Source organism: Hylobates moloch, unplaced genomic scaffold (assembly GCF_009828535.3).
Source record: "Hylobates moloch isolate HMO894 unplaced genomic scaffold, HMol_V3 SCAFFOLD_20, whole genome shotgun sequence".
Taxonomy (NCBI): Eukaryota; Metazoa; Chordata; class Mammalia; order Primates; family Hylobatidae; genus Hylobates; species Hylobates moloch.
Window position 1 is genome coordinate 37905707 of NW_026652295.1, and position 26631 is coordinate 37932337.

The window sequence follows — 26631 nt, forward strand, 5'->3', positions numbered from 1 at the left end:
CTTGTTACTACAGTGAGCACCTGCTTCATGAGCCCCTGACAGCATGGGGGCCTGTGGGTCAAAGCCCCCACTGTGTCTCTTGACAGCCCCAATAGGGCTGCATGACTGGCCCCTCCCCAGCTTCCCTGATGTTCCCCAGGCCATACCTGCAGGTTGGTGGCCTCCTCTGCCCACCAGACTTCAAATTCTTTCTGTAGCTTCACCTTGGCTTTGTCCATGAGCAGCTGCAAGTGCTCGATCTCCACCTTCAGGGCTTTCAGGCGAGTGAACATTGTTTTATACCTGCGGTGGGATCGGGGAAGAGTCAGGGCACTGCTGTCTTGAAAGCATGGCATGGAGGGAGGGCTGTAAATGAATGGGGCCTGTGCCTCAGAATCCTGGCAGAGCTGCCCTGGTGCTCAGGGACTGGGACCCTATAGGAGCTTCGGAGGCCAGGCTACGGCACCAGGGTTTGAGTCCATCACAGAGAAGCAGAGGGAGACATTTTGGTCCAGTAGGCCCATGGGAATCTGTGTGTGAGATGAATAACCTCTCCCCCAAGAATGAGAACTGCCATTTGCTGAGCACTTACTAAGGGATAAGCATTGCTGCAGGCACTCAACATATATAAACTCATTTACTCCTCCTCACAACCCTGTGAAGGAGATACTATGATTATCACCTCCATTTTACAGATTCGGAACCTGAGACAGGTATGAAGAGGTTATATAACTTGCTCTATGGGACAGAGACAACTGAGGAGCCAGGATTTGAACCCAGGTGGTCTGGTTCTAGAACCACAGTCTTAACTGCCTCACCATTCCGCTGGCTCACCTTCATGCTGAGGACCAAAAGTAATACTGTGCTTCTGAACGCATACATATACTGGTTTTGGGAATGCTATAATGAATCAGAAATTGTCCAATAGGAAACAGTCCAATAGCCAGGCCGAAGAGATAAGTTGGCCTCCAAGGTGACACTGAGATTGGAAATGTGGGCCAAGGGGACAAGATGAAGATGGAGTAAAGACACAAGAAGAATGGGTTGGAGGCTGGGTGTGGTGGTTCACACCTGTAATCCCAGCACTTTGGGAGGCTGAGGCGGGTGGATCACCTGAGGTCAGGAGTTCGAGACCAACCTGAGCCTACATGGTGAAACCCTGTTTCTACTAAAAATACACAATTAGCTGGGTGTTGTGGTGCATGGCTGTAATCCCAGCTACTCTAGAGGCTGAGGCGGGAGAACTGCTTGAACCCGGGAGATGGAGTTTGCAGTGAGCCAAAATCACACCACTGCACTGCAGCCTGGGAAACAAAGTGAGGCTCCATCTCAAAAAAAAAAAAAGGGGGGGGGGGTTGGAAAGAAACTGAGGAAAATGAACAGAGCGAGGGAGAAGGTGGACGACTGGCGAGGGCCCCAAGGGAGTGGAGAGCGACAGCAGCATGTGTGCTCAGGTAGACTTCTGTAGGAAGACACCTGCACATCTGCCAGGAGCGACCTGAAGACCAGCACCTGGGGCTCTGATCTCCTGGGTGTGCGTCGGGGGGCAGGGGCAGCAGTGCATGCCAGGTCAGCTGGGGGTTGGGGTGGGGCAGGGAGTGTGCTGCAGTGACAACACCAGCTCCTTGAGGTAGGGAAGATGACTTTAGTCTCTCCAGAGCCTACCCATGGCATGGGGGAGATAGCACACACGTGCCAAATGCATCAGTGAATGAGTGGATGCCGCTTGATCAGCATGTGGAGCCAGATTCGGTGACCATGCTGTATATCAGGAATGGCTACATGCCTGTTTAGGCTTGAGGCCCCTCACTCTGTAAGTGAAGTCGTTTGGAGACCCCAAATGCTTGCGGCTGCGTGACGGTGTGACATTCTCAGGACTTGGAGGGAAGTGGGCTTCAGCCACAGGCGTGCGGAAAACCACCGTGGTCATACTTCTTGGCTCCCGTAGGTGGCAGCAGTGGACAAGCCCAGCTGCCTCCCGGGCCGGGCTTGGCTTGTTCTGTATTCTAACCTCACACTGCCTGGGGTCCTGCCTTTCACACCTGCCTGCTCAAAGGCAGCCCCTCCTCCTCCTGCTGTTCTAGGATCCAGCTGCTGGACCCACATCCCTGAGTAGCTGCAGCCCTGGGCAGCTCCAGGACGACACTGAGACCCTGGGAGGCTGGGCTCCGGCTGTGTGTGGCTAAAAGGAAGGGCACCTTCTCTTTTCTTCCTCCAGTTGTGATCGCAGCTTCTCCTCCTGCTGGTCTGGCATCAGAGGCACGGCCATGTTTTCCGAGATTCCTGTAGAAGGAAGGTGCAGATGGGATGGTGAGAAAGAAAGGTAAAAGTGTGATATTTGGGCAGATGACAGAGTTCAAGGGCACCGCAAGAAGAAAGGGGCTCCTGTGAGTTCCTTCTGGGGCCTCTTGGTGGCAACCTCTGCTCAGCTGAAAGCCCTGAGAGGAGCAGCTTCCAGGGTTATTGTCCCTCTGCTGTCCCTCCCACTGCCAACATCTGTCACTGGAAGGGAATCTTCTTCTGTGTCTACTAATCCTTTTACTATTGAGCTCATTCATTTCCTGTTGAGTTTCCAGGGAAGATGCAAAATAGCATTTCCCCATCCTCTGATAAAGAGCCCTTCAGGGCCGGGCACGGTGGCTCACGCCTGTAATCCCAGCACTTTGGGAGGCCGAGGCAGGTGGATCACCTGAGGTTAGGAGTTCGAGACTGGCCTGGCCAACATGGTCAAACCCCGTCTCTACTAAAAATACAAAAATTAGCCAGGCGTGGTGGCAGGCGCCTATAATCCCAGCTACTCGGGAGGCTGACGCAGGAGAATTGCTTGAACCTGGGAGGTGGAGGTTGCAGTGAGCCGAGATCGCGCCATTGCACTCCAGCTTGGGCAACAAGAGAGAACCTCCATCTCAAATAAACAAAAACAAAAACAAACAACAAAGCCCTTCACAAACAAGGAAACCTCTCTAAACCATCTGACATCTTTCTCTGCACAAGTGGAGGTGCTTAATTTCCAGCCTCAGAATCGTGTCTCCTGTTTTTCACTCCCTCTGCAGCAGTGGTTCTCAAGCCTGATGAACACAGGCCATGTTAATTCACAACCAGGGTTGAGCCCGAGCCTTGGTGACGGGACCATAATGAGGCCCGGGGGAGGGCTGAGCACGTTAGCAGGGATCAGCTGCTGCATGTGTCTGTGTCCCCGCTGATGCCGACCCCTGTCTTCCCCCACATGACCGCCACTGGTTGCCTGGTTGCCTGGTTGCCTGCTCTGGCTAGCGTGCTCATCTGAAGCTGGCTCTCTCCTAGCCCAGAGTGTGGGGACTTTTTATTCTCCTAGGAGTCTCTTCGTGGTTGCCCTGCTTTTCTGAGCTCCACAGACAACATTTTAGAAGTCATACAGCCCTGCTTTTTACTCTGTGTAGGGGAGACTCTGCTACAGTCCATGTGCTTCCAGACATGCTCAGACTGAATCCTTATAGTATTTATTTGCGATAAGTGTTATTACTCCCATTTTACAGATAAGGATATTGAGGTTCAAAGAGGGTAAACTGCCCAAGTTATGCGGCTAACTTCAGGAACCTTGGATTCAAAAATCCCTTGTATAACATTTCTGACGGAGGGTCATCTGCTTTCTGCTCAAATACTTCCAGGGATGAGGAGCTCGCTACTTTGCAGGAGAGCGCACTTCATGGTGGACAGCTCTGTTTCCTCCTACTTTTGAGCCAAGACATTTCCCACTAACTTCTTTTCACCTCTACTTTGGCTCTTTGGAGCAGCGTAGCATATCTTTCTTCTTAATCTGATGGTCCGTTAAATATCTGAACAACAACATCAAAATATCACATGCGTCTGGAACTTCTTTTTTTTGAGATGGAGTCTCACACTGTTGCCAGGCTGGAGTGCAGCAGCACGATCTCCACTGACTGCAACCTCTGCCTCCCAGGTTCAAGCGATTCTCCTGCCTCAGCCTCCTGAGTAGCTGGGATGTAGTCCACCCCAGGGTGGGGTGGTGGTGGTGTGGTGTGCGCCACCACGCCCAGCTAATTTTTGTATTTTTAGTAGAGATGGGGTTTCACCATGTTGGCCAGGATGGTCTCGATCTCTTGACCTCATGATCCACCCACCTCGGCCTCCTAAGGTGCTGGGATTACAGGTGTGAGCCGCCGCGCCCAGCCCCCTTTTTTTTCTTAGACTGAGTCCTGCTCAATCCCTCACCTGAAGTCTCAGCGACCTGGTTACTTTCCCATTTATCTTAAATATGAAGTCTAGGTCTGGACATAATACTTCCATGGGTCTGAAAGGTATAGAGTAGAGTAGGGCTCCTCTTACCTTTTAAAAATTTAAGCTCTATATTTTTGTAGTAGGTGAATTACTAACAATGACCATTTACTGGGGACTTTCTATGTTCTAAGTTCTGCCAAATTCTACTAGGCACTGGGCTAGGTCCTCTATGTACCCTATTGCTAATTCTCAAAATAACCCTTCAAGGATGGCATTGCCATCTTGCTTCAGCTAGATTCTTAGTCTCAGAGAGAGCCATGGATAACCCAAGGTTACACAGCTGCTAAATAGCAGAGCTGGGATGTGAACCCATTTGATTTTCTGATTCCAAGGAGCTAAATGTTTCTACCAGGTGGCGTCCCCAACACTGCTTGTGATTTTTAGCAGCTCTGTCGTGGTCGGCTCCTATTAAGCTTGTGGTCAGTTTTAAAACTTGCATTTTTTTAAATAAGTGATTGTCAAAATGCATCCTGTTTCAGTGTGATTGTCCTTTTGATCCCAAAGGCAACACTTCACATTTATTGGCAGCCTAGTCTGCTGAGAGGTCCTTATTCTGTCACGCCGTTATTCTTCCCCTTTGACTCCCTTACCCATTTGTTACCTGTGCCTTTTATGTCATTAGCTTATTGATAACTATGCTAACTGGATCACGATTCTGTCCGTCATCTTCCAGGGGCCAGTGACCCCCTTTTCTTTATGTCAATTGCCAACTTTAAATTGACAGGCAGAGCAAGTGTCTTATTTCATAATCTAAACACAGGACATGCAGATACCATCAACATCCCACCCGAAATCCACACTGTCATCTGTGTTGGTGCAATTTATTGGCTCAGATGAGGCAGCCCGGCTGTCCACATCACCCACAGCCCCCAAGTCTCAGGCACAGGAAGCCCTCAAGGGCAGAGATTGGGGTCCTCCTGCTCTTAGTGTGTTCCCCAGTGTTGTGCTCAGACTCCATGTATAGGGTGACTCAGTGCCTCACATGTTTGCTGGCCTTGTCTTCTTTGAAGGTCGTCAGACATGATAAACTGAAGGAAGTATCTTAACATGAAACTGACAATGGCAGGACTTTCAATGGACAAACGATTTCCTTTTTAAAAGGTTTCAGGAATGGGTCCAGGTATCTTCCAGCCTGCTAAAAAAGTAACACTGTGAATTTCCTTCCTCCTTTTAACAATTTTGTCCCCACCCCAAGGACACTCCCAAGAAATTCAGTGAAGCTCCCCTCTGCGGTAACTGGCTAGACGTCCTGCTGCAAGCCCAGCACGTGAGAGGCTGCTGGAGGTGGGCGGAGGAAGGGCTGCTGGACTCACACAGGGCCATCTCACCCGGCCAGAAGAGGTGGTCTCCAGGGCTTCGTGAACAGACAGCAGAAGGTAGGAGGGACGGCCGGGGCGGCCTGGTCTTCCATATAAAGGCTGCAGTCACCCTATGTGAACGCAGAGCCCCTGTGTAGGAGGCAGGCTCTTGCCTTGCCCCATGGCTGGTTGTCTTTTCCTTGGGCATCTTGCAGGTTCTCTGGCAGGTCACAGAGTCTCAGGTGCCCTGGAAGTGTGTGGGGTGTTCTGGAGCCTTAGGCAAGGAGCAGATTCTGAATGCAGCTGACACAAGCACGAATGATAACATCAGCGCCATCTGGGAAGCCGCTCAAGCCCAGTCCCCCTGCAACACCGCTTTCATTCTCACCACCCCAGCTGGCAGACATGATCACCTCTGATTCACAGTCAGGAAGACCAAGGCTTAGGGTGACTAGGTGGCTTGTGCGATGCCACAAAGCTACCAAATAGCAGCGCCAGGCTTTGGATCCAAGTCTAGTCACTCATCCGCTTATTTAACAAATGTTTATCGAGCATTGACTATGTGCCTGCCCCTGTTCTAGGGGGATTCCACTGGGGAAGACAGACACTAAAACCACAAACAATTGAGTCTGCAACATCATGCTGGGGATCGGAAGGTGCTATGAGGAAAGACAAAGCTGGGTAAAAAGACAGGATGACAGGGTGGAGGACTGCCATGCTAGGTAGGGTGGGTGACGGCCTCTAAGTGGGGGGACATTTGAGCAGTGACCTGAATGGAGGAAGGGAACAGGCATGCAGAAATCGGGGCGCAGAGCGTACAACAGTAAGTGCAAAGGGCCTGAGGTGTGAGCCTGCTTGCTGCATCTGACAACATTGAGAAGGCCGGGCGGCTGAGCGGTTGGTAAGGGAAATCATGGTGGGAGCTGAAGTCAGTGAAGAAACTGAGACCAGACCCTGGAGGATCTTGGGAGCCATGGTAAGGACACTGGCTTTGAGACAGATGGGAGGCTGGAGTATTTTGAGGAGAGGAATGGGCTCGATCTATCCCTTTGAAAACTAAGTTGAGCTTTTTTTTTTGCTGATCAAGACAAAGCTACTCCAAATTGAACAACAGTTAATGTGGAGGTGGCGCCAGGAAGCCGGGAGTCTGTTGAAAGGGTCTGGGAAAGAAAGCTAGGGCAAGGGACCTTGGGAAGCTGGAATGAGGGCACAGCACACCCCACGACACAAACTACCCACGTTGTCATGACAACCAAATGGGCCTGCTGCCCAAGGTGATGTCTGCTTGGTGAAATGCATTGCAGCCTCACCAGGAGACAGCCTCTGGCTGCTTCTGATATGTTCTGAGGCTTGGCTCATCAGTAACCTCTGAAGAGAAATAGGGGCTGGGAACTCAAAGGGAACCAAACAAAAGCGACTGAGCAAGAACAAGAAGAGGGAGTAACTACAAAGGGCATTTGAGTTTTGTAGGTCTCCATCCCCACGGGGACTCTGGCCAGGGACAGAGCCTCCCATCACCTGACAGGAGGCACAGGGAGCCCTCCTTTCAAGGACAGGATTCTGGCTGGGACAGCAGCACAGGAGCTCACAGTGCCGAGTGGCCTGTGAGGTCACACTGTTCATCTGTGGGGAGACAGCTGCCTCCAAAGCAGTACAAAAGCAAGAGAAGGGTTTCACTCAGTGGCTGTAGGTCTGAATGGCACACGAGGAAGAAGCCCTGAGCAGTCAAACAGTAACTGAAGCTTCAAGTTGGGAGGATGCACAGACGCACAGTCCCGGGCTGACCTTATCTCTGAAGTCACGGGTGTTTTGGAATTAGCCGTGCAAGGACCAGAGGGGCTCTTGCTGGGAAGGCCAGCCAGGATGTGGACCCCCTCCTTCCTGACATACTTTCTACTGGAAAGATCTCTGCAACTCCTTGTCCCACTTCCCCATGCCCTCCTCTCAAACGCTCTCTCTCCCACGCAGTTATCTGATGTTTGAAATGCGCAGAATAGTTTCTTTGGTTCAGTGGTTCTCAACCGGGGGTGCACATCAGAATCACTTAAGGAGCTTGTAAAAGCACACAGACAGCTGGGCCCTACTCCAGACCTACTGAGTTAAAATTTGTCCATAGGGTCCCCTGGTGATTCCAATGCTCACCCTTTGTTAAGAAACACTGCTTATGGCTTCAAGCCCAGTTTCAATGCAAGTACTCCGTGCAGAAGTTACTGAGGATACAGGCCCTGCAGAAGTTTAGATAGGATGGTGTGTGGGAGCCAGCACGTCCCCTACATGCCTGCCTGCTTTCCAGACCTTTGGGAGCCACTGTGATAAAGGTAAAAAGGGCTTCAGGGGTTTGCAACCAGGAAAACACACTCTCTGTAAGGTTGAAACTGCCTGCATCTGGCCCTTGTAGGTGCTTGATAAAATCTGAATAACGGTAACCATCGCACAGCTGCTACATGGGTTGGGAACTTCATATGTATTGTCTTGTATAATCTACAACTCCCACTCCAGGTGGGGAAACTGAGCTCTGATAGAGGAAGTAATCGCCCAGGATGGCACTGCTAGTAAGCAGAGCTAGTGGGAGAACTGGCTGTGTCTGATTTCAAAGCTGCAGCTCTTTCCTCTGTAAGTGATTCCAATAATGAAGGAAGCCACAGGGCAGATTATTGAAGTCTGTATTGACTTGTCGTTGGTATTTGAAGGTGTTGCTCTTTTCCATGAATGCCTTTCAGATCTGGGGCTGGGGCTGACAGAAAGTCTTAGTGTCTTCCCCTGTGCTGGCCTGTGAAGTCTGCCCTTTAATAACCGAAATCCATGACCTGTGCTCCAGTCCCACATGGCATTTGCAGCTTGCCTGCTGGGTGTGAAGAGCTATCTACCCACTCTCCAGGGTCAGCCCACAGAATGCCCACAGCCAGCCTGTACCATGCCCTTGGCTGGAATAGGAATCCTAAAGAAGATGATGTTGAAATTTCCAACCATTCACCAAAGCCAAAAGGGGCCCTCTGGGCCTCTGTAGAGCAAAGGCTGTGGGGCCCACATGGCTGTCGCCTAACCAGTGCCCTGCGTGGGAAGGGGAAGTGAATTATGTGGCTCTACCATGGCAGACAAGACATCAGAGCCAGGAGGCATTCCAGCTGGTCGTCTTGGCCATCCAACTATCCAACTAATGATTCATTTGCTGAATACCCACTCTGGGCCTCCTTGGGGCTCAGCTGTCTCACACAACAATAGATCACTTCAGCCTCACCTTGTTTGAGAAGTCAAAGTGTCTATTCTTACGGAGATTGATAGTGTTCATAGCTCAATTACCACAATGGTCAGCAGCTCAGAGGCAAAGATTCTGGCTTCCCAATCAGACCATTTCCTGTTTAATGGCTCAAATTTGTTGTCAGCTGGAGCTGTCACATGCTGACAGGTGCTCAGTGCTGCCATCCATCCTGGTGCTGATTTTGTAACACCTTAGCACCCCAAGCATGCCCAGATTTAAGGGTGTGCTGAATGACCCTGCGGACACATGGCTGTGCCTGATAATTTCTTGGGCACACTCACCCCCACTGCCACAGGCCCTGCGCTCACTGCCACTGCCTTCCCCTCAGGAAGAGCAGGGCACTCTGTGAGCAGATAAATGGCTGTACTTTAGTACAATCAGAAACGTGCCAGACGCCTGCTTGTAGCAAAACCCAGGCCCTGACAGTCCCCTCATAGAAGGCCGTCCACCATCTCTTCCTGTGTGAGTAATCTTCCCTGCTATGACTGTGGGCCTCTCTGTCCAAGGTTGTCCCCCTGGGATGGCGGCCTCTCTCCTTCAGATCTGCTCCTTCTCACCACCATGTTCTCTGTGGAGGAGGCAGACCATGAAGTCAGAGGGTCAGCATGCACTAGGGTCAGTCGGCAACATAAAGGAGACCCTAGGGCCATACACCATACACAGGGAAGACATTCCTAGTCTTATTACTGCATGAACTTGGCATGGATCCCATTCGTGGTCACCTCTGTTCAAATGGGAGCTCTCTGTCATCTCTCTCCACCTCTCCTTCTGCTGGAACCCCAGATCCATCTTTTGGTTACTGGTCTGCATTTCTCTTATCACCACCACTAAGAGCCTGGCTCGGTGATTTCTGGGTCTGACCCACAAGGTTCCCCTTTTTCCCTGGTGCACGGCACCTCTCCCAGCCTACCCCTCCAGGGGCAGCCTTCCAGTCCACTGTGACTTTCTCACTCCTCCATTGGAAGTGTGCCTGAAGTTCTGAACTCAGGTTTCTCTCAAAGCTCTGAGTACTTTGGCAGTTCTCCCTCCTGTCACTTAAGCCTCATGGACTCGTGGTGACCATATGGTTCATTGCAGTGGCTTCGCAGAGACATTAGTAGGAAACTTGGCATGCCTACAATCCAGCTGCATCTTTATCGCACTGGACCAGCCAGGGGGCAGTGTTCTCAGGACACATATGATCTTTTGGGGAGAGCAGTTTTTCTTGCACCTATAAGAGCCAGCACAGGCATTCTTCCTATGAAAACCTCTAATGAAGATGGTTAGTAGGGTTCCATCGATTCTCTTGACTGGCTAATTAGAGAAATTTCAGGAGTTTTAAAATTTGAGTTGCGGATCCTTCATCAAGCTGTCTCCCTCTACTTTTGGACAACATACCTGCTACTAGCCAATTTGTAAATTAATCCTTTCATTTGGCAATAATTTATCATATATTGGCGTCAAAAGTGAGTTCTGAGACAGACCACACAGTAGAACTGGCACATTTTCAAAGTGAAATGGCGAGAGCTGGCTAGACAACCCAAACACTCACATCAGCATTTGAAAAGGGCCAAAATAAATGTTTGACGAGAATTCCGTTAAAAAGAGCTAGCAGTTTGCCTAAGCCTACCTCCTCTCCCTCCTTGGGGGTGGTGTGTGTGGAGATGCTTCTTCCTCCCTCAGGGGCAGTGAAGGAGCCCAAGAGACCACGCAGAAAGTTTGCTGAGAATTCTCAGGGATCTGTGTGGGTGCTGGGGGTGGGGGGCAAGAAGGCCAGGGTGCACTACTGTCTGGTTTTTATTCAGGAGCTCTAGAGGGTGGGGCATGGGCTGATGGTCTGCTAGTGGCAAGAGCAGGGTTACTACTGTGTTTCTGTTGACCCAACGTGGGCTATAAGCACAGAAGGGAGGCAGGTTAAGGGCATTTTGGATCAGTGGTGTGCTGGTAAGTGTTTAACAACCAGCTCTCTGGAAGAAAAAAGCCCTGATTTTCAGTGTTTGCCAATTTTGGGGGTACAAATACTCCTGTTCAGTCTACCAACATGATGTTCCTGAATTTGGAGTTGGGAAAAAATGCACACGATCAGCCCTTGTGAGCCAGTAGGAGCTGGCTCCAGCACACCTCTGAGCTCCTCTACCACAACACTTGACACTTACATTCTTTCTCACGGGGCCACCTAGGGGGCAGTGGGAATGCAGGAGAAGGAAACCTGGAGGCGGGCAACCTGGGGGTGGTATGCTGGGCCTATTCCTAGCCCATTGACTTCTCCACCCTCTTTTACCTTCCTTACACCCTCTGCCTTCTGTCTGGGCTCCTCCAGTGGGGAAGAGCAGCAAGTAACTGGAGGGTAGGAGGAGAGAGAGGCCAAGCTGTTTCTTCATGGGAGACATCTCTGCGGGGGTCACAAGCTGGACACATGGCTTGACTGAAGGTCACAGCTCGTATCAGATGGCCAGGGCCTTTCTGCACAGCCCTGACAGTCTTTAAATTCCAGTAACTTCTCCCTGTCTTGTCCAGGCCTAGGGATAGTGATGCTTCCTGCCTTGCTGCAGTGACTATCTCTGGGGTGCTCTCCCTTGCAGTTTCCCTACACTCTGCCTTTGCCTCTGTATATAGATCTTTATCCAATTCTCTTCACAACGTCTCATCTGAGTGCTGACATCTGCTTCTTGTTAGGACCCTGACCCATATAGATTCAAATTGGGTAAGGAACCGTCCAATAAGGCACATTCCCTCAAGTTAAGGGACCTGCTGGTGAGGGATCTCCAGAGACCCATGAAACCACCCCTAATTAGGAAGAGTCTGCTTTGAATATCTACCAGGCCCAGAGAGTCCAAGGCCACATTACAGCAGAACCATTCAATTGAGATTTTACCAACGGCCCTTCCTCCCTTCCTTCTTCCCTCTAATCCCTTCTTGAGGAAATTGAGCCTTAGCAGGCTAAGGAAGGGAGGGAGTTAGGGAGAAGCTGATGACTATTTCCCTCTCCTCCTTACAGTTGGCGTGAGTTGGGGTAAGGGAGAGAAGTCTTATCTCTTGGCGAAATTGGAATTATTAGGATTGCAATTACTATATAAAATGACCATTCTTTTTGGTTTGTAATTAACAATGAATGACAAATTCAGTTATGGGGTTGATCAATTTCCATCCAGGGGCAGAGGAAGAACTTTCCCTCCTACGAAGATGGAAAGAGATGGTGGGAGAACAACAAAAAGTAACCTTCAGGGCACTTCCCTGTATCATTCATGTCAGGCACATCACTGACAGCTATTAAGTCCCTACCAAAAATTACAATGCGCCTGGAGAAGAAAATAAGTGGTAAATTTTCTGTTTTCACCTTTAAGTAAAATGATCCTGACATAAATGGTAGTGAGGAGAATTAAGATTAATCAGAATTGAATTGGGATTCACTTTTTACTACCACTTCTATCACAATGATTCCACTAAAACAGTAATTTTTATTTGATCTATGAAGCCTTGGAATCCAATCCTTCATAGAGTTCTGGGAATTATTATAAACCACTGCAAACACAAAAAGTTCAGAGAATGATATAAATAACACCCATGTACTGACTATATTTTGAAATATCTAAATAGTTTGCTGCAGTTTTTCAATTTTTAAATTTTAAATAGAACATTACAGAATTGGTAGAAGCATCCTTCACAATTCACTACCCTTTCTCCTGGGCAGGCTCCTGGCTCTTTACAACAGCTCCCTCATGATTTCTCAAATAGATATCAGGATTTTCAAAATACCACTTAAAGCTTTCTGTTGGTTATTTGCACCCATCATTTGTATTTCAGCACAGCCAACCTTGGTTTCCTGTTGGTTGGTCTTTCCCAAACTAATCATCACCTTCTCTGGGGAGATGGGAAAGTCTTACCCAACTCCATTACACATGCAACAGAACTGTTCCTAGGAAACACCGAGGCCTTTCTTGATCTGAGATTTGCCAAGCACAGATGGTGATTTTCATCATGTGTAAAGGAAAAAGAGGACAGATGGAGGGGCCAGCCATAATACATTCTAGTCTAGCAGATGAGATGCAGAGGCTGGAATTTTGTCTTCTATATGTTTGGTCAAATGCCTAATTTGCTCAAAGCAGCACCCATGATTTCTGCACATTTGCATGATGAAAAAAATGGCTCTGGCAACTGGTAACAAGATCATCTGGGATCAGTGCTTAAAGGAATAGACAGCCCCTTCTTGGATGTGATTGCGTCTTTTTGCAAGAAAGAGTGATCAATGGTGTCTGTGAGTAAATATGGCTACAGCAGTGTAGTGACTGTGTCTTGTGGAGGCCTTCAATGCTGCTGGTGGCCCAGAGCCATGGTCAGCTCTGTGGCAAGGAGTCTGAAATTGTCTCTGTTTGCTGATGACTTGAATTTATATATAGAAAACCCTAAAGACTCAACCAAAAAACTTTTGGTTGATAAGTGAGTTCAGTAAAGTTGCAGGATACCAAATCAGCATCTAAAAGCCAGTAGCATTTCTATATACCAATAACAAACTATCCGAAAGAGAAATTAGAAAAAAATTCCATTAATGATAGCAACAACAACAAAAAACTCCAAAGAACAAACAAACAAACAAACAAAAATTGGGTGTAAATTTAACTAAGGAGGTATAATTGAAAACTACAAAACACTGATGAAAGAAATGGAAAAAAAACACAGATAAATGGAAAGATATCCTGTATTCATGGATTTGAAGAATTAATATTGTTAAAATATTCATACTACCCAAAGCAACATATAGATTCAATGCAATCCTTATGAAAACTCCAATGTTATTTTTTTACAGAAATAGAAAAAAAGTCCTAACATTCATCTGGAACCACAAAAGACCTTCAATAGTCAAAGTAATCTTGAGCAAAAGGAACAGAGCTGGAGGCATTACACTCTCTGTTTTTAAAAGTTACTACAAAGCTATAGTAATCAAAACAGCAGGGCACTGTGATAAACAGACACATTGACCAATGCAACAGGAGAGAAAGCCCAGAAATAAACCTACATATTTATGGCCAGTTGATTTTTGACCAAGGTGCCAAGATCATACAATGGGGAAACAATAGTCTCTTCAATAAAACGTGTTGGGAAAACTGGATATCCACATGCTCAAGAATAAAATTGGACCCTATCTCAAACCATATAGAAAAATGACCTCAAAATAGATGAAAGCCTTAAATATAAGATCTGAAACTGTAAAACTACCAGAAAAAAACATAAGGGGAACAACATTAATCTAGGCAATGACTTTTTGGCTATGACCATGAAAGCATAGACAACAAAACAAACATGGACAAATTGGATTATATCAGACTAAAACGCTTTTGCACAGCAAAGGAAACAATCAACAGACTAAAGAGATAACCCAGAGTGGAAAAAAATACTGGCAAACCATACATCTGATAAAGGGTTTATATTCAAAATATATAATGGACTCAAGCAACTCAACAGCAAGAAAACAAATAGCCCTATTAAAACAATGGGCAAACCTGAATGGGTATTTCTCTAATGAAGACAAACAAATGGCCAACAGGTTCATGAGAAAATGCTCAACATCCCTAATCATTAGGGAAATACAAATTAAAATCACAATAAGATATCACCTCACACCTGTTAAAATGGCTATAAGAAAGATGAAAGATAAGTGCTGGTGAGGATGTGGAGAAAAGGGAACCCTTGTACACTGTTGGTAGAAATGCAAATTAGTACAGTTGTCATAAAAAACAGTATGGAGGTTGTTCAAAATACGAAAATAGAACCACCATGTGATCCAGCAACCTTGCTTCTGGGTATATATCTGAAGGAACTGAAATCAGTATGTTGAAGAGATATCTGCATTTCCATGTTCATTGTAGCATTATTCACAATAGCCACAACATTGAATCAACCCATCAACAGATGAATGGATAAATAAAATGTGGTATATATACACAATGGAATACTATTAACCCTTAAACGAGAAGGAAATTCTGTCATTTCCAACAACATGAATGAAACTGGAGGACATTATGCTAAGTTAAATAAGCCAGGCACAGAAAGACAAATAGTGCATGATCTCACTTATGTGAGAATCTGAAATAGTTGAATTCATAGAAATAGAGGCTAGAATGGTGGTTACCAGGGGTGGGAGGTCAGGAGAGGGAGATGTTGGTCAAAGGGTACAAAGTTTCAATTAGACAGGAGGAATGTTTTTGAGATCTATTGCACAGCAGGGTGAACACAATGAGTAATAATGGATATTTCAAAATTGCTGGGAGTAAATTTCAAATGTCTCACCATAAAAAAAAAATATTATGGTTGAGGGAATATGTTAATTAGCTTGATATAAACATTCTACATTGTATACATATATCAAAACATCACAATGTACCCCCAAAATATATATAATTATGGCTTTTCAATTAGAAATAATATTAAGAGAAGCAAACAAAAATACCAAAAATGATTGAGTAATGAATGGCAAATTTCCTCTCTCTGCTTGAGCTGGGACATGGATCTCCTGCCCTTGGACGTTAGCACTCTGGCACTCAGGCCTTTGAACTCAGACTGGGACTTACATTTTTGGCTGCCCTGGTTCCCAGGCCTGCAGGTTTGGACTAGAACTACACTAGAACTACAGCTAGACTTTCCTGGCCTGCAGCTTGCAGATGGCAGATCATAGGATTTCTCAGCCTCCATACTGAGTGAGCCAATTCCTTCCAAAAAAATCTCTCTCCATATATCAATCTATTTCCTATTGGTTCTGCTTATCTGGACAACCCTGACCAATACACAGGGTGAATGCTCTTTTTGCTAAACCGCAGTTGCTATTGCAGGCTGGCACCAGGGCTGACATAGAGTCTTCCGCTGCCCTCCAGAATGGTTGGTGTGGGAGCCTTAAACCACTCAATGGGTCTGAACCCTTGGCAGTTGGGAACTGGCAGGGAAACGGTGTGCGGGCTCCTCCTCACTCTCAGCCTCTCCCTTGAGCATGGAAATTCGGCTAGGACCTCATGTCGCTGAAGCTGGCCCTATATCACAAGCAACTGTGGATTAGAATTAAGTGGTGAGACATTGTTGATTGTTTTACAGAGTTACCTGAATTCTTTTGGAACCAACTGAGATGTCATCTCAGCCTTAGGGGGCAGCTACATCCTTTATATCCTGCCTTATTTCAAGGAGTCAACAATTTTATTTCTGAGAGCTCTCCCACGTCTCCGCACCAAGGTTGCGAGTGTTTCCTGCATGTCTGAAGGAAGCCTGCCTTCACAGAGGTAATACTGTGACACTTGAGGGCTGTGGAGTGCTAGAGATTCATCTGTTCATTCAACAAGCAGTCAGCGAATGCCAGCTAAGCCTCAGGAACTGTGCCCGGCACTGGGCTATCATCTGGTCCAACTGTGTCATTTTACAGATGTGGAAACCTGAGCGCAGAGCCCCTCAGCTGCCTGGCACATCTTTAAGGCAAAAATGTGATCCCTAAGTCTCACTCATTCATTCAATAAATACTTACGGAGGACCTACTGCGTGACAGTCACTGTGCTTGGTGTTGGGGAAAGAAAGACGCTCTGTCCAGTGGGGGAGACACAGACTAATCATCACTGTCTAGTGTGATGAGCTGCATCACAGAGGGATATGCAGAGTTCTGTGTGAGCCCAGAGGGAGCTGAGATAGCTCTGGGGAGGGGAAGTTTGGACTATCTGACTTTGGAAATGTTTTAAACCGAGCCATGATATCAGAAGAAAGAAGATATATTAAAAGCTGCAGAACTCTTTCTTCAAATACAAGCTTAATGGAAAAAAAAAAAGATCTGAAGTTGTTTTGGTTGAATTTGAGTGGGCGAGAATCCCAAAGCTGCGCTGTCCGCACAGTGACTGGCCTCACCCCTGCCCCGCGGTCCTCAAGGGGCTGTGGAGACCATCTAGGCTGCGGAGAGCACATTTTGCAGACCACTGGGCTAGAGGATGCTGGAAGGTCCCCTTCAGTTGTTTTCTCTTTTTCTTTTTCTTTTTTTTTTTTAATTTGCTGTCTCCCAGGCTGTAGTGCAGTGGCATGATCACTGCTCACAGCAGTCTCGACTTCAAGGAATCTTCCCGCCTTAGCCTCCCAAGTAGCTAGGACTACAGGTATGTGCCGCTGTACCTGGCTGATTTTTTAATCTTTTCTAGAGACGAGGTCTCGCTATGCTGCCCAGGCTGGTCTCCAACTCCTGGCCTCAAGCGATTCTCCTACCTTGGCCTCCCAAAGTGCTGAGATTGCAGGCATGAGCCACCGTGCCTGCCCCGCCGTCCCCCATCCCCCCCATCCCCCCCATCCCCCCCCTCCGTCCCCCCACCACCCCCACCCCCGGTTTCAGTTCAGTTTCAATCAGCGGTTCCTCTCCATATCCTTGGATTCCCAGTTTCACACACTGGATCATGCTAGGTGCTCAGTGAAATCTGGGGAATAAATGGTTGACAGTCTGGCCTTTTGCTTTCTCTTAAATTTGTTGTCCCTAGGTGCAGAACTCCAAAAAGCATTTCAAAACTCAGTCTTTACCAATTTTACATCAGATGGGAGAAAGTGGCATCAACAGCCGAGGCCTGTCTTTGAAGAACAACAGGGATGCCACAAGAGGTCACTGCAGGAATGCCGGTTGGGGGAAAAGAGCCCTCTCAGAGGACTAAACTAGAACAACGCAGTGAAACAGGGAGCCAGCAGCTTCAGAGCCTCTCTCCAACCCGTAAGGCCTTTGCAGGGGACTCAGAGCTGCCTCTGCCTGATTTCCTGGGTCAGGAAGTGAAACACCAGCCAGTGGCAATCCCAGGGCCCCACGTGGCATCACAGTCGAATGGCTTGTTCTTGGGGGCTGCTTTGTTCAAGGAGATCTTTGATCCTGGGGCAGTGAGAAGAGGGAGGAGGGAGGTGGAAAGAGGGGTAGTGGCCCAAGAGGTAGTATTCGTGGGGGAATCTCAGCCATCCTTTGGAACTTGTTGGTCTTAAGTTTAAGATATTTTCTTTTTTTTAATTAATACTATCAGTATAACTATCTTCTATAACAGTATATGAAGTGTGCTCGCTGTCGAGGAAATGGGATGTTCCAGTAAGCTCTGTTTTCACAGAAGTTGGGTCAAGGGGTAAACGCAGAGAAGTGTAAATGCAGAGAAACCCCCACCCCACACACAAACACACAAACCACACACACGTATAACATGTACAACATATCCATACCACCAACACACCACACATACACAAACACACAAACCACACACACATACACACCACACAAACACAAAACACACATACAACACATACAACATATCCAACATACCACATACACACATACCACATGCCACATACACATACAATACATACAACATACCCACACTGCACACATACCACATATACACATACATACAACACATATCCATACCACATACACACACACCACATGCCGCATATACACGGCACACACATACATACACAACAGACACACGCATACACACACCCCAACTAACCCAGACTATTTCCCACTCTTCTCTGTGGTTCAGAATCCTGCCCATTCCTCAAGACTCAGCCCAGGCCTGTGGTCTTGGTGACAACCCCCCGGGGCCACTCCTTCTGGTAAGAACGGGAAGTTCTCATGGCCTGTCCCTCTCACCTGACACATTTCACATGCTGCTTGGTAGTGTGATGTATCTTTTAAATTTTAACCACAGGCACCTGTTAAAGGTTTTGATTGTGAACCGAACAAGATCCAGCCCTGATCAAATATTGCTTAGAAGAGATATTTGAGAGAGAGGCCACAGCCCACGTTCCTGGGGCTGGATTCTTCCAGTTTTAGTCCTGCTCTGTGTGGCCATCAGAAAGCCCAGTACCCGGATCCTATTATCTTGGCCGCTCACATAAACGCTTTCAGTGAGTTATGCTTTAATGTCAGGCCTCTAGCTTTTATAGAGCGTCGACACAAGAATCATCTGGTTGAATAACATTTCGGTATCTTTTGTAAAACTGCAGTTGAAGACATCGTTCACTGTGTCACTCAGTGTCCTTTATACAAGGATCCACACGATAAATTCTGGCTTGTATTTAGTTCCAGGAAGAAATTCTATTTTCTGCAGATAAATTAGTTAGTATGCTTCCTGCTGTCAGAAAATGAAAACTATGTAACTCTGGGTGCCTCTTTTTTTTGCTTAGCAGCTAGACAAGAGAGAGCCAAATTTATTGCCTGTGTGTTGTAATTTGCTCAGCTGTGGAGTCCAAAAGCACTTATGCCTTCTACTTCTTTTAAATGGACTTATTTTATTTTATGTTCAAATGTCTCATTGTGCTTTTGCAAAATGTGTCAGTCTGGAAGTCACCTGGGGAAGCATTCCTTTGGCCATTGACTTGGCCTATTTATTGCTTGTGCTGGCTGCTAGGGATTCGAAGATGAATTTGACTGCACCCACCTTTCCTGGAGCTCACATTTTAGCATGGAGAATATATATGGAAATAAATAATTACAAAATAGGGTTGGTGCTTTAATGGAGACCCATGAGGCGGAGGCAAAAGCAGACTTTGGGAGAAGGGGTCAGGGAAGGCTTCACGGAGGAGGTCAAGGTTGAATTGGTTTTGTGGCTACAGTGGGAAGAGGACAGTGAATGGAAGAATGTAGGTAGCTGAATCTGATACTTAAAAAAAGGAGTTGTCTTGTTATGCATATGTCAACTCATCCTGGTTAGATTGGAAACTCTTTGAGGGCAGGCACTGGATACAGCCCTCTGTGGATTCCATGATGCCTGGCAAAGTGCTAAGGGCAGTGCAGCGTGATGGCTGGAGCACTGCTCTGGACCCAGGCTACTGGCCTTGCATCCATAGCTGAGCAAAGTTAGGCAGGTTTCCTTAACCCCTTTGGGCCTTAACTGTAAAGTGAGGATAACAGTAACATCTACGTCATTGGGTTGTGAGCATTAAAGAAACACAATGTAGAGAACTTAGTAACATGCCTGGCACATGGTAAAGTACTCAATAAACATTTGCTGATTAGTCTCATCTGCATTATCAACAATACTAAATCATTTGGGGTTGATAGTACAGTAAAGTGGTAAAAACACACCCAACTGAATTCAGCAAAGCACTCTCAGCTCAGCTAGCTAAATCTAGTTAAGTTAGTATCATTTCCAAATGATGCCTAATTTAAAAATAACATTGTTCTATTGTTTCCTGAAATAGTGTGTGGGAGTCAGCCCTCCTCTAAGCCCTGATGATGTTCTTAGAAATGGTTATTGACGTTTGTCTTAAGAGACACCCCCAGCTCTGACTGTCACATCTAGGGAGCTCACAGGGTACAATCCTTCTTCAGCCTCCTTTTTGTCTTCATTAGTTCTCCTGTCCACTAAGTTTTAAAAGGACCAGGGTTCGGTAGATGTTTATGTTTCCTGATGTATCTTGGGTGAGTTGTAAATGAAGAAAGAACCATAGTCTTGACTTTCAGCCAGGAAAGAGAGCAGAAATCCTTATAAAAGCACATGCACAGTCACGCACGCGTACACATGCGTGCACACACACGCACGCACACACCCAGCCATGAAAGGGCCATCCATATGCCATTGGTGTGGTGGCAAATGTTTAACAGCCACTCTCTGGAAAAAAAAAAAAAGCCACATTTATAATACTTGCCAATTTCCTTGGTGTAAATATCTCCAACATGGCTGATTTGAAGCCACCAGTGTGATGTCGCTAAATGTGGATTTGGGAAGAGAGGCACAGCAGCAGCTCATCACACAGTGTTCCCACCACACAGATACAGTGGATACAGATCACTTCAAAAGCACAGATAATAACACAATGTTGCAAATTAACTAGGAAGTGGTGAATTTTGAGTATTTGTTACCTTTGTTTCTTAATATAACTTATTTAATCGTAAACTTATCTAATTTAATTTTAATAACATCTTTGTTTAAAAACGGCTCCCCAAATTCCTGGAGTATTAACAGTTTATGCTTTTATGGACTCAGCCAGCTCAGCACACCACTGGGAATGGCTTATCATCATCCATGAATGATTTCTTCCAAATGGTGCCTCTCACATCACCACTAAATCTTTGTTCCTTTGGGATATGGGATTGCCTTTATGGAAATTTCCCTGGGCACACATCTACTTACACATCCAGAGACATATTCTTATGCAAAACATATAAGAAAAACTCTCCCGATCCAACTTGCTCATCACCCTTCCCCACGACAAACCCAAACCGATCACACCCACACTTTCATGAAACCATAGGAATATGTAGGCAAAAGAAAGAAACAATAACAGAGGAAATACTGAGAATGGAGAGTGAGAGAAAGTGAAAAGAAGCAGACAAAGGGAACAGAACGAAAAGGGTGATGGTAGTACAAGATACACAAAAAAGACAGAAATGAAAGGGGGCGTGCCACTGAGTCACTTCTTTACTCTTAGATCTGAAGCCTGAATTACAAAACATCAGGGAATCCAAATACACCAATTAGGCTGCCTTTACTCTTACAGGAGCCCTCTGTCCTAGCATTCAGCCCAACTGCTAGGCTGAAGGGCGAGAGTTAAGGTTCTATAAACAATCTGTCTTGAGAGGTTTCTCTCAACGAGGAGAATTCCCATCTGAAATGTGGCCACCTGGGACACACAAGCTCTGACAGTTCCAAATCTCCATCAGACAACCTCCTAAGGAGTTTGGATGGCAACATGGCATTTAATCTCAGAATGGCAGCTGGGAGATGTTAACACTTCTTCTCTAATTGGGATAGTATGCTTTTAAAATAAATAGGTATTTCAAATGCTCTTAATTAGACTTCCAGCCAAAGTACTTTCTGTTTGAAGTTTGCTGATTACTTCAGGCAAAGCTAGGCGCTACTGAACCTGACACCTGCTGTAATTCAGAAGACTCCCAGAGAGATGAGCAGAGGAATTAAGGCACAAGCCTGTGATTGAAAACATACAGCAGTTTTCCAAAGGCCCAGGGAGTGTCTGCCCCAGCTGGAAGGACCATCCCTGGAAGGGGCGGGGACTGGGCAGCAGAGAGGATGGAAGATCTCTTGCCCACAAAGCCATGGAAATGGCTTCCCAGACCCAAGATGAAAATTGCCCCTAGAGTTGAGTGGTATTTTTCACATCATTGTTTCTTTATTTTTAAATTTCTATTTTTAAATTTTAGATTCGGGGGTACATGTGCAGGTTTATTACAAGGGTATATTGCATGATGCTGAGGTTTGGGCTTGTATTGATCTCATCACCAAGACAGTGAACATAGTAACCAACAGGAAGTTTCTCAGCCCTTGCCCCCTTCCCTCCCGCCCTCTTTTGGGAGTCTCTGGTGTCTGTTGTTTCCATTTTTATGTCTGTGTGAACTCAAGATTTAGCTCCCACTTACAAGTGACAACATGCGGTATTTGGTTTCCGTTCCTGGGTTAATTCATTTAGGATAATGGCCTGCAGCTGTATTCATGTTGCTGCAAAGGATGAGATTTTGTTCTTTTTTATGGCTGTGTAGTATTCCATGATGTGTACCACATTTTCTTTATCCAATCCACCACTGATGGGCACCTAGATTGATTCCATGTCTTTGCTGTTGTGAATAGTGCTGCAATGAACATATGTTTGAGTGCATGTGTCTTTTGGTAGAATGATTTATTTTTCTTTTGGTATATAGCCAGTAATGGGATTGCTGGGTTGAATGATAGTTCTATTTTTAGTTCCTCTTTGAGAAATCTCCAAATTGCTTTCCAGAGGAGGTGAAATAATTTGCATTCCCACCAGCAGTGTATAAATATACCCTTTTCTCTGCAACCTTGCCAACATCTGTTATTTTTTGACTTTTTAGCAATACCCATTCTGACTGGTGTGAGATGGTATCTCATTGCCATTTTGATTTGCATCTTTCTGATTATTAGTGATGTTGAACATTGTTTTGTATGTTTCTTGGCCACTTGTATGTCTTCTTTTGAGAAGTGTCTGTTCCTGTCTTTGTCCACTTTTTAATAGGGTTTTTTTTTTCTTATTGATTCATTTAAGTTCCTTACAGATTCTGGATATTAATCCTTCATTGGATGCATAGTTTGCAAATATTTTCTCCCATTCTGTAGGTTGTCTATTTACTCTGTTGAGAGCTTCTTTTGCTGTGCAGAAGTTCTTTAGTTTAAGTTCCATTTGTCTATGTTTGACTTTGTTGCATTTGCTTTTGGGGTCTTCATCATAGATTCATTGCCTAGACCAATGTCTAGAAAAGTATATCTTAGGTTTTCTTCTAGAATTTTAACAGATTGAAGTCTTACATTTAAGTCTTTCATCCATCTTGAGTTAATTTTTTATATGGTTAGAGGTAGGAATCTAGTTTCATTCTTCTGCAAATGGTTAGCCAGTTTTCCCAGCACCATTTATTGAATAGGGTGTTCTTTCCCCATTGTTTGTTTTCGTTGACTTTGTTGGAGATCAGTTGGTTGTAGGTGTGCAGCTTTATTTCAGGAGTCTTTGTATTGTTCCATTGGTCTGTCTGGTTGTGTACTAATACCATACTGTTTTGGTTACTGTAGCCTTGTAGTTTAGTTTGAAACTGGGTAATGCGATACCTCCAGGTTTGTTCTATTTGCTTAGGATGGCCTTGGCTATTTAGGCTCTTTTATGGCTCCATATGAATTTTAGAATAGTTTTTTTCTAATTCTGTGAAAAATGACATTGGTAATTTGATAGAAATCGCATTGAATCTGTAGATTGTTTTGGACATTTAAACAATATTGATTCTTCCAATTCATGAGCATGGAATGCTTTTCCATTTGTTTGTGTTGTCTGTGATTTCTACCAGCAGTGTTTTGCGGGTCTCCTCATAGAGATCTTTCACCTTCATCATTAGGTGCTTTCCTAGATATTTTTATTTTTTTGTGGCTATTGTAAATGGGATTGCATTCTTGATTGCCAGCATGAAAGTTTTTGGTGTATGGAAATGCTACTGATTTTGTACATTCATTTTGTATCCTGAGACTTTGCTGAAGTAGTTTATCAGGTCTTGGAGTCTTTTGGCAGAATCTTTAGGGTTTTCTCGGTATACAGTCATATCAGCAAAGAGAGATAACTTGACTTATTCTTTTCTGTTTGGATGCCTTTTATTTCTTTCTCTGGCCTAATTGCTCTGGCTAGGACTTCCTACATTGTTGTTCCTATTGAACCAGCAACATGAAGGCTGAAGAAGAGGGCAGATGTTTCAGGGCCAGGTGGCAGCCCTTGGGGACGACTCCATATCCAGGGACCTGCCAGGGTGAGCACGAAGCAGGATACAGAGGCCCATAAGGTCACCTTGGTACAGTTTTCCAGCAGAGGTCATTCTACCTTCCCAAGCCTGGCCCAAGGAGTTAAGGCCCTGGGGCAGCCTGGCTGTTTGTTGAAGATACTTTGCAGAATCTCAATTATAAGTGTGTGCCCAAGTCTCTGGCACTGGGAAGGCAGTGTACCTGACCCCTCAGTCCCAGGGCCAACAGTGGGAAGCTCAGAGCTCCAGTCGCTGTGGCTTAGGTGCCCTTGTTCTATGTTCCTGATGTAATCAGCAGTTATTCTATATCATCATTATTACCACTGAACTGAAACAACCAACTTTCCTAATAATACAAGTTACCAGAGTCAAATGAGCCATCATCATGACTTCAGAGGCTCTCCTCCATTTCCCCACCATTGGTCCTGGGTGCTGGATTTCTCCGATTACATGTAATTGAGGGCCCACGCCATCTCAAGGGGAACTTTTTTTTGTCTGGAATACATGAATTTCTTATTTAATCAAAGTTCTCCATAAATTGTTGGTCCCAGCTAGCTGGAGAGGAAATGAGGTGTTTCTACCCAGGATACCCACTCCACCAGTCCTCTGCAAGCTATACTCTTCTCCCAGGTGACTTCATTGGGTCACATATCAATCAAGGGTGTTTTCTGCAGATGTCCACTACTTAAAAGGTGCCAAGGGCCTCTTAGAATATGACTGTCCTGGTTTTGTGTTTGCATTCTTCATGTGTTAAAGCAGGTTGATCATTGCAGTGGTCAGTAAACAGCATAAGGGCTAACAGCACCAAGCTTGGAACAGAACTGGGTTCAAATCCTCAACACTCACTGGGTACATGACCTTGGGAAGCCACTGCATCTCCCCCATCTGGTAAATGCACTTACCTCTTTGGACTGCTGTGGATGAAAGGAGACTGCATATGAGGCTGTGCAACAGACATGGGTCTGTAAACAAATGCTGTTTTCATCATTAACTATTTCTGTTAGGATTAGTTAGTAGTGGCTCTGAAAATCTCAGATAGGACCTTGAGAATCTGGGACACAGCGGGTGAATTTAGGTGGGGATGTGGGGTGGGAAAGGAGGGGAGGATGAGGCAACAGCTGGAAGGGTAGAGTGCCAGGTGCTGATGGCCAGGCACAAGAACACAGGCTGGGAAAACAGGTCCCGTTAGAGGGGGGGCATCCAAGGAAAGCTGTGCAGATAGCAACCCTTGCCATCCTTAACCTCAGAGAGGGTTTTAAATGGGTTATCTTTTAGTTGGGTTTGGATTCCTAAAATCAGGTCAGTTTATATTACCTTCATCCTCTTCCTGCAGATTCTACTTTGTACCTACCTAGGGCTACTTGCTGTATATGCCGCTGGGTGATTTCTTCCTTCAGGTGACCTGCCAAAGACACAAAAGAAAACTACCAGTGGGTTTCCAGTGGGCTGGAGGAAGACTGCCTCAGAAGCATGTGGCAAGCTACAGAAAAAAAAAAAAAAGATAGAGTAAGGGAGACAAAAGCAGGCATAGCTTCCAAGAAAAGCCCTTCCATGATTCCTAGATTGTGTTTGCAGAGGCCTAGGTGCGGGCACATCAGTGCAAACACACATTTCACCCTTGAGTTCACTCATCTTAGGATTCAAGTATCTTAGTCTGTCACCCGTAACTTTTGCTGAGGCCCCTATTCTCTCAAATTGTTCTTTCTATTATTAATAAAGGGAAAAGCAGAATTTGGTCCTTTAATAATTTTTAAGCCTACTTTAAAATCCACATCTTCCTTTAAGCTATATGAAACTGTGTCAAATAAAAAAAGATGGTGGTTTTAGCTGACAATAACCCTAATGGTTGGTCATTTGGTGTGAAACTCATATAATTCTAGTTTACATTAATAAAGGTATGGTGCGCAGAGAACAGTGATAGTTCTCTTCAGGGAGGTGATAGTTCCACTCTGCTCTACAAGTGAGGAGACCTCAGCTGGTATTTGTTCTGGGAGTTACTCTTCATAAGGAACATTTGAAAAATAGAAAATATTCAGAAGATGGTGACTGGAATGGTGAGGGGTCTGAAACCATGCCATATGAGAAATATTTAAGGTGACTTGAGACATTTAGATGTGAAGACAAGACTTGGAGAGGAGGAATGGAGATAATGGCTGTCTTTGAATATCTGAACATTGTCATATGAACTAGAAACAGCTTTATTTTTATCTTACTCCTGAGGGCAGAAACTGATGAAAGCAGACTTGGGGCTTAATACAAGGAAGAAATAGCTCACAATGAGGACTGTCTCAAAATGGATTAAGTTGTCTCAAAATGGATTAAACCTTCTGGCAAAGCAGTCAGCCCCTTCCTGAAAGGGTTCAAGCTGAAGCTGGGTGACCATCTGTTGGGTTGTTAGAGTGAGAATTCCTGTCCTGGGTAGGATCTAGGAGGCAATGACCTCCAGGCTTCCTCCGTCTCTAAAATTCCATGATTTCGTGCATGAAGGATGGGTGAAACAGCAGCCCGGAGTTTGTTTATGTCCAAGGGCTCAGCACACTTGTTAAAATGTCAGCGCTGTCTGTATGGCATGTCCCATTTGGGGGATGTGATCAGGCCACTGGGGGATTCCA

At 45.8% G+C, this 26631-nt stretch overlaps 1 protein-coding gene across 2 annotated transcripts in view; it reads right to left on the reverse strand.

Moving 5' to 3' along the window:
* Nucleotides 1-26631, reverse strand: part of KIF6 (kinesin family member 6) — a 373885-nt gene that overhangs the window by 17335 nt on the left and 329919 nt on the right. For both annotated transcript variants that reach the window (XM_058432302.1, XM_032141106.2), the window contains exons 16-18: nt 25371-25421; nt 2178-2262; nt 147-282 (exon numbers count right to left, since the gene is read on the reverse strand). In XM_058432302.1, coding sequence (XP_058288285.1) covers nt 147-282; nt 2178-2262; nt 25371-25421 — 272 coding nt within the window. The remainder of the gene's footprint in view (nt 1-146; nt 283-2177; nt 2263-25370; nt 25422-26631) is intronic.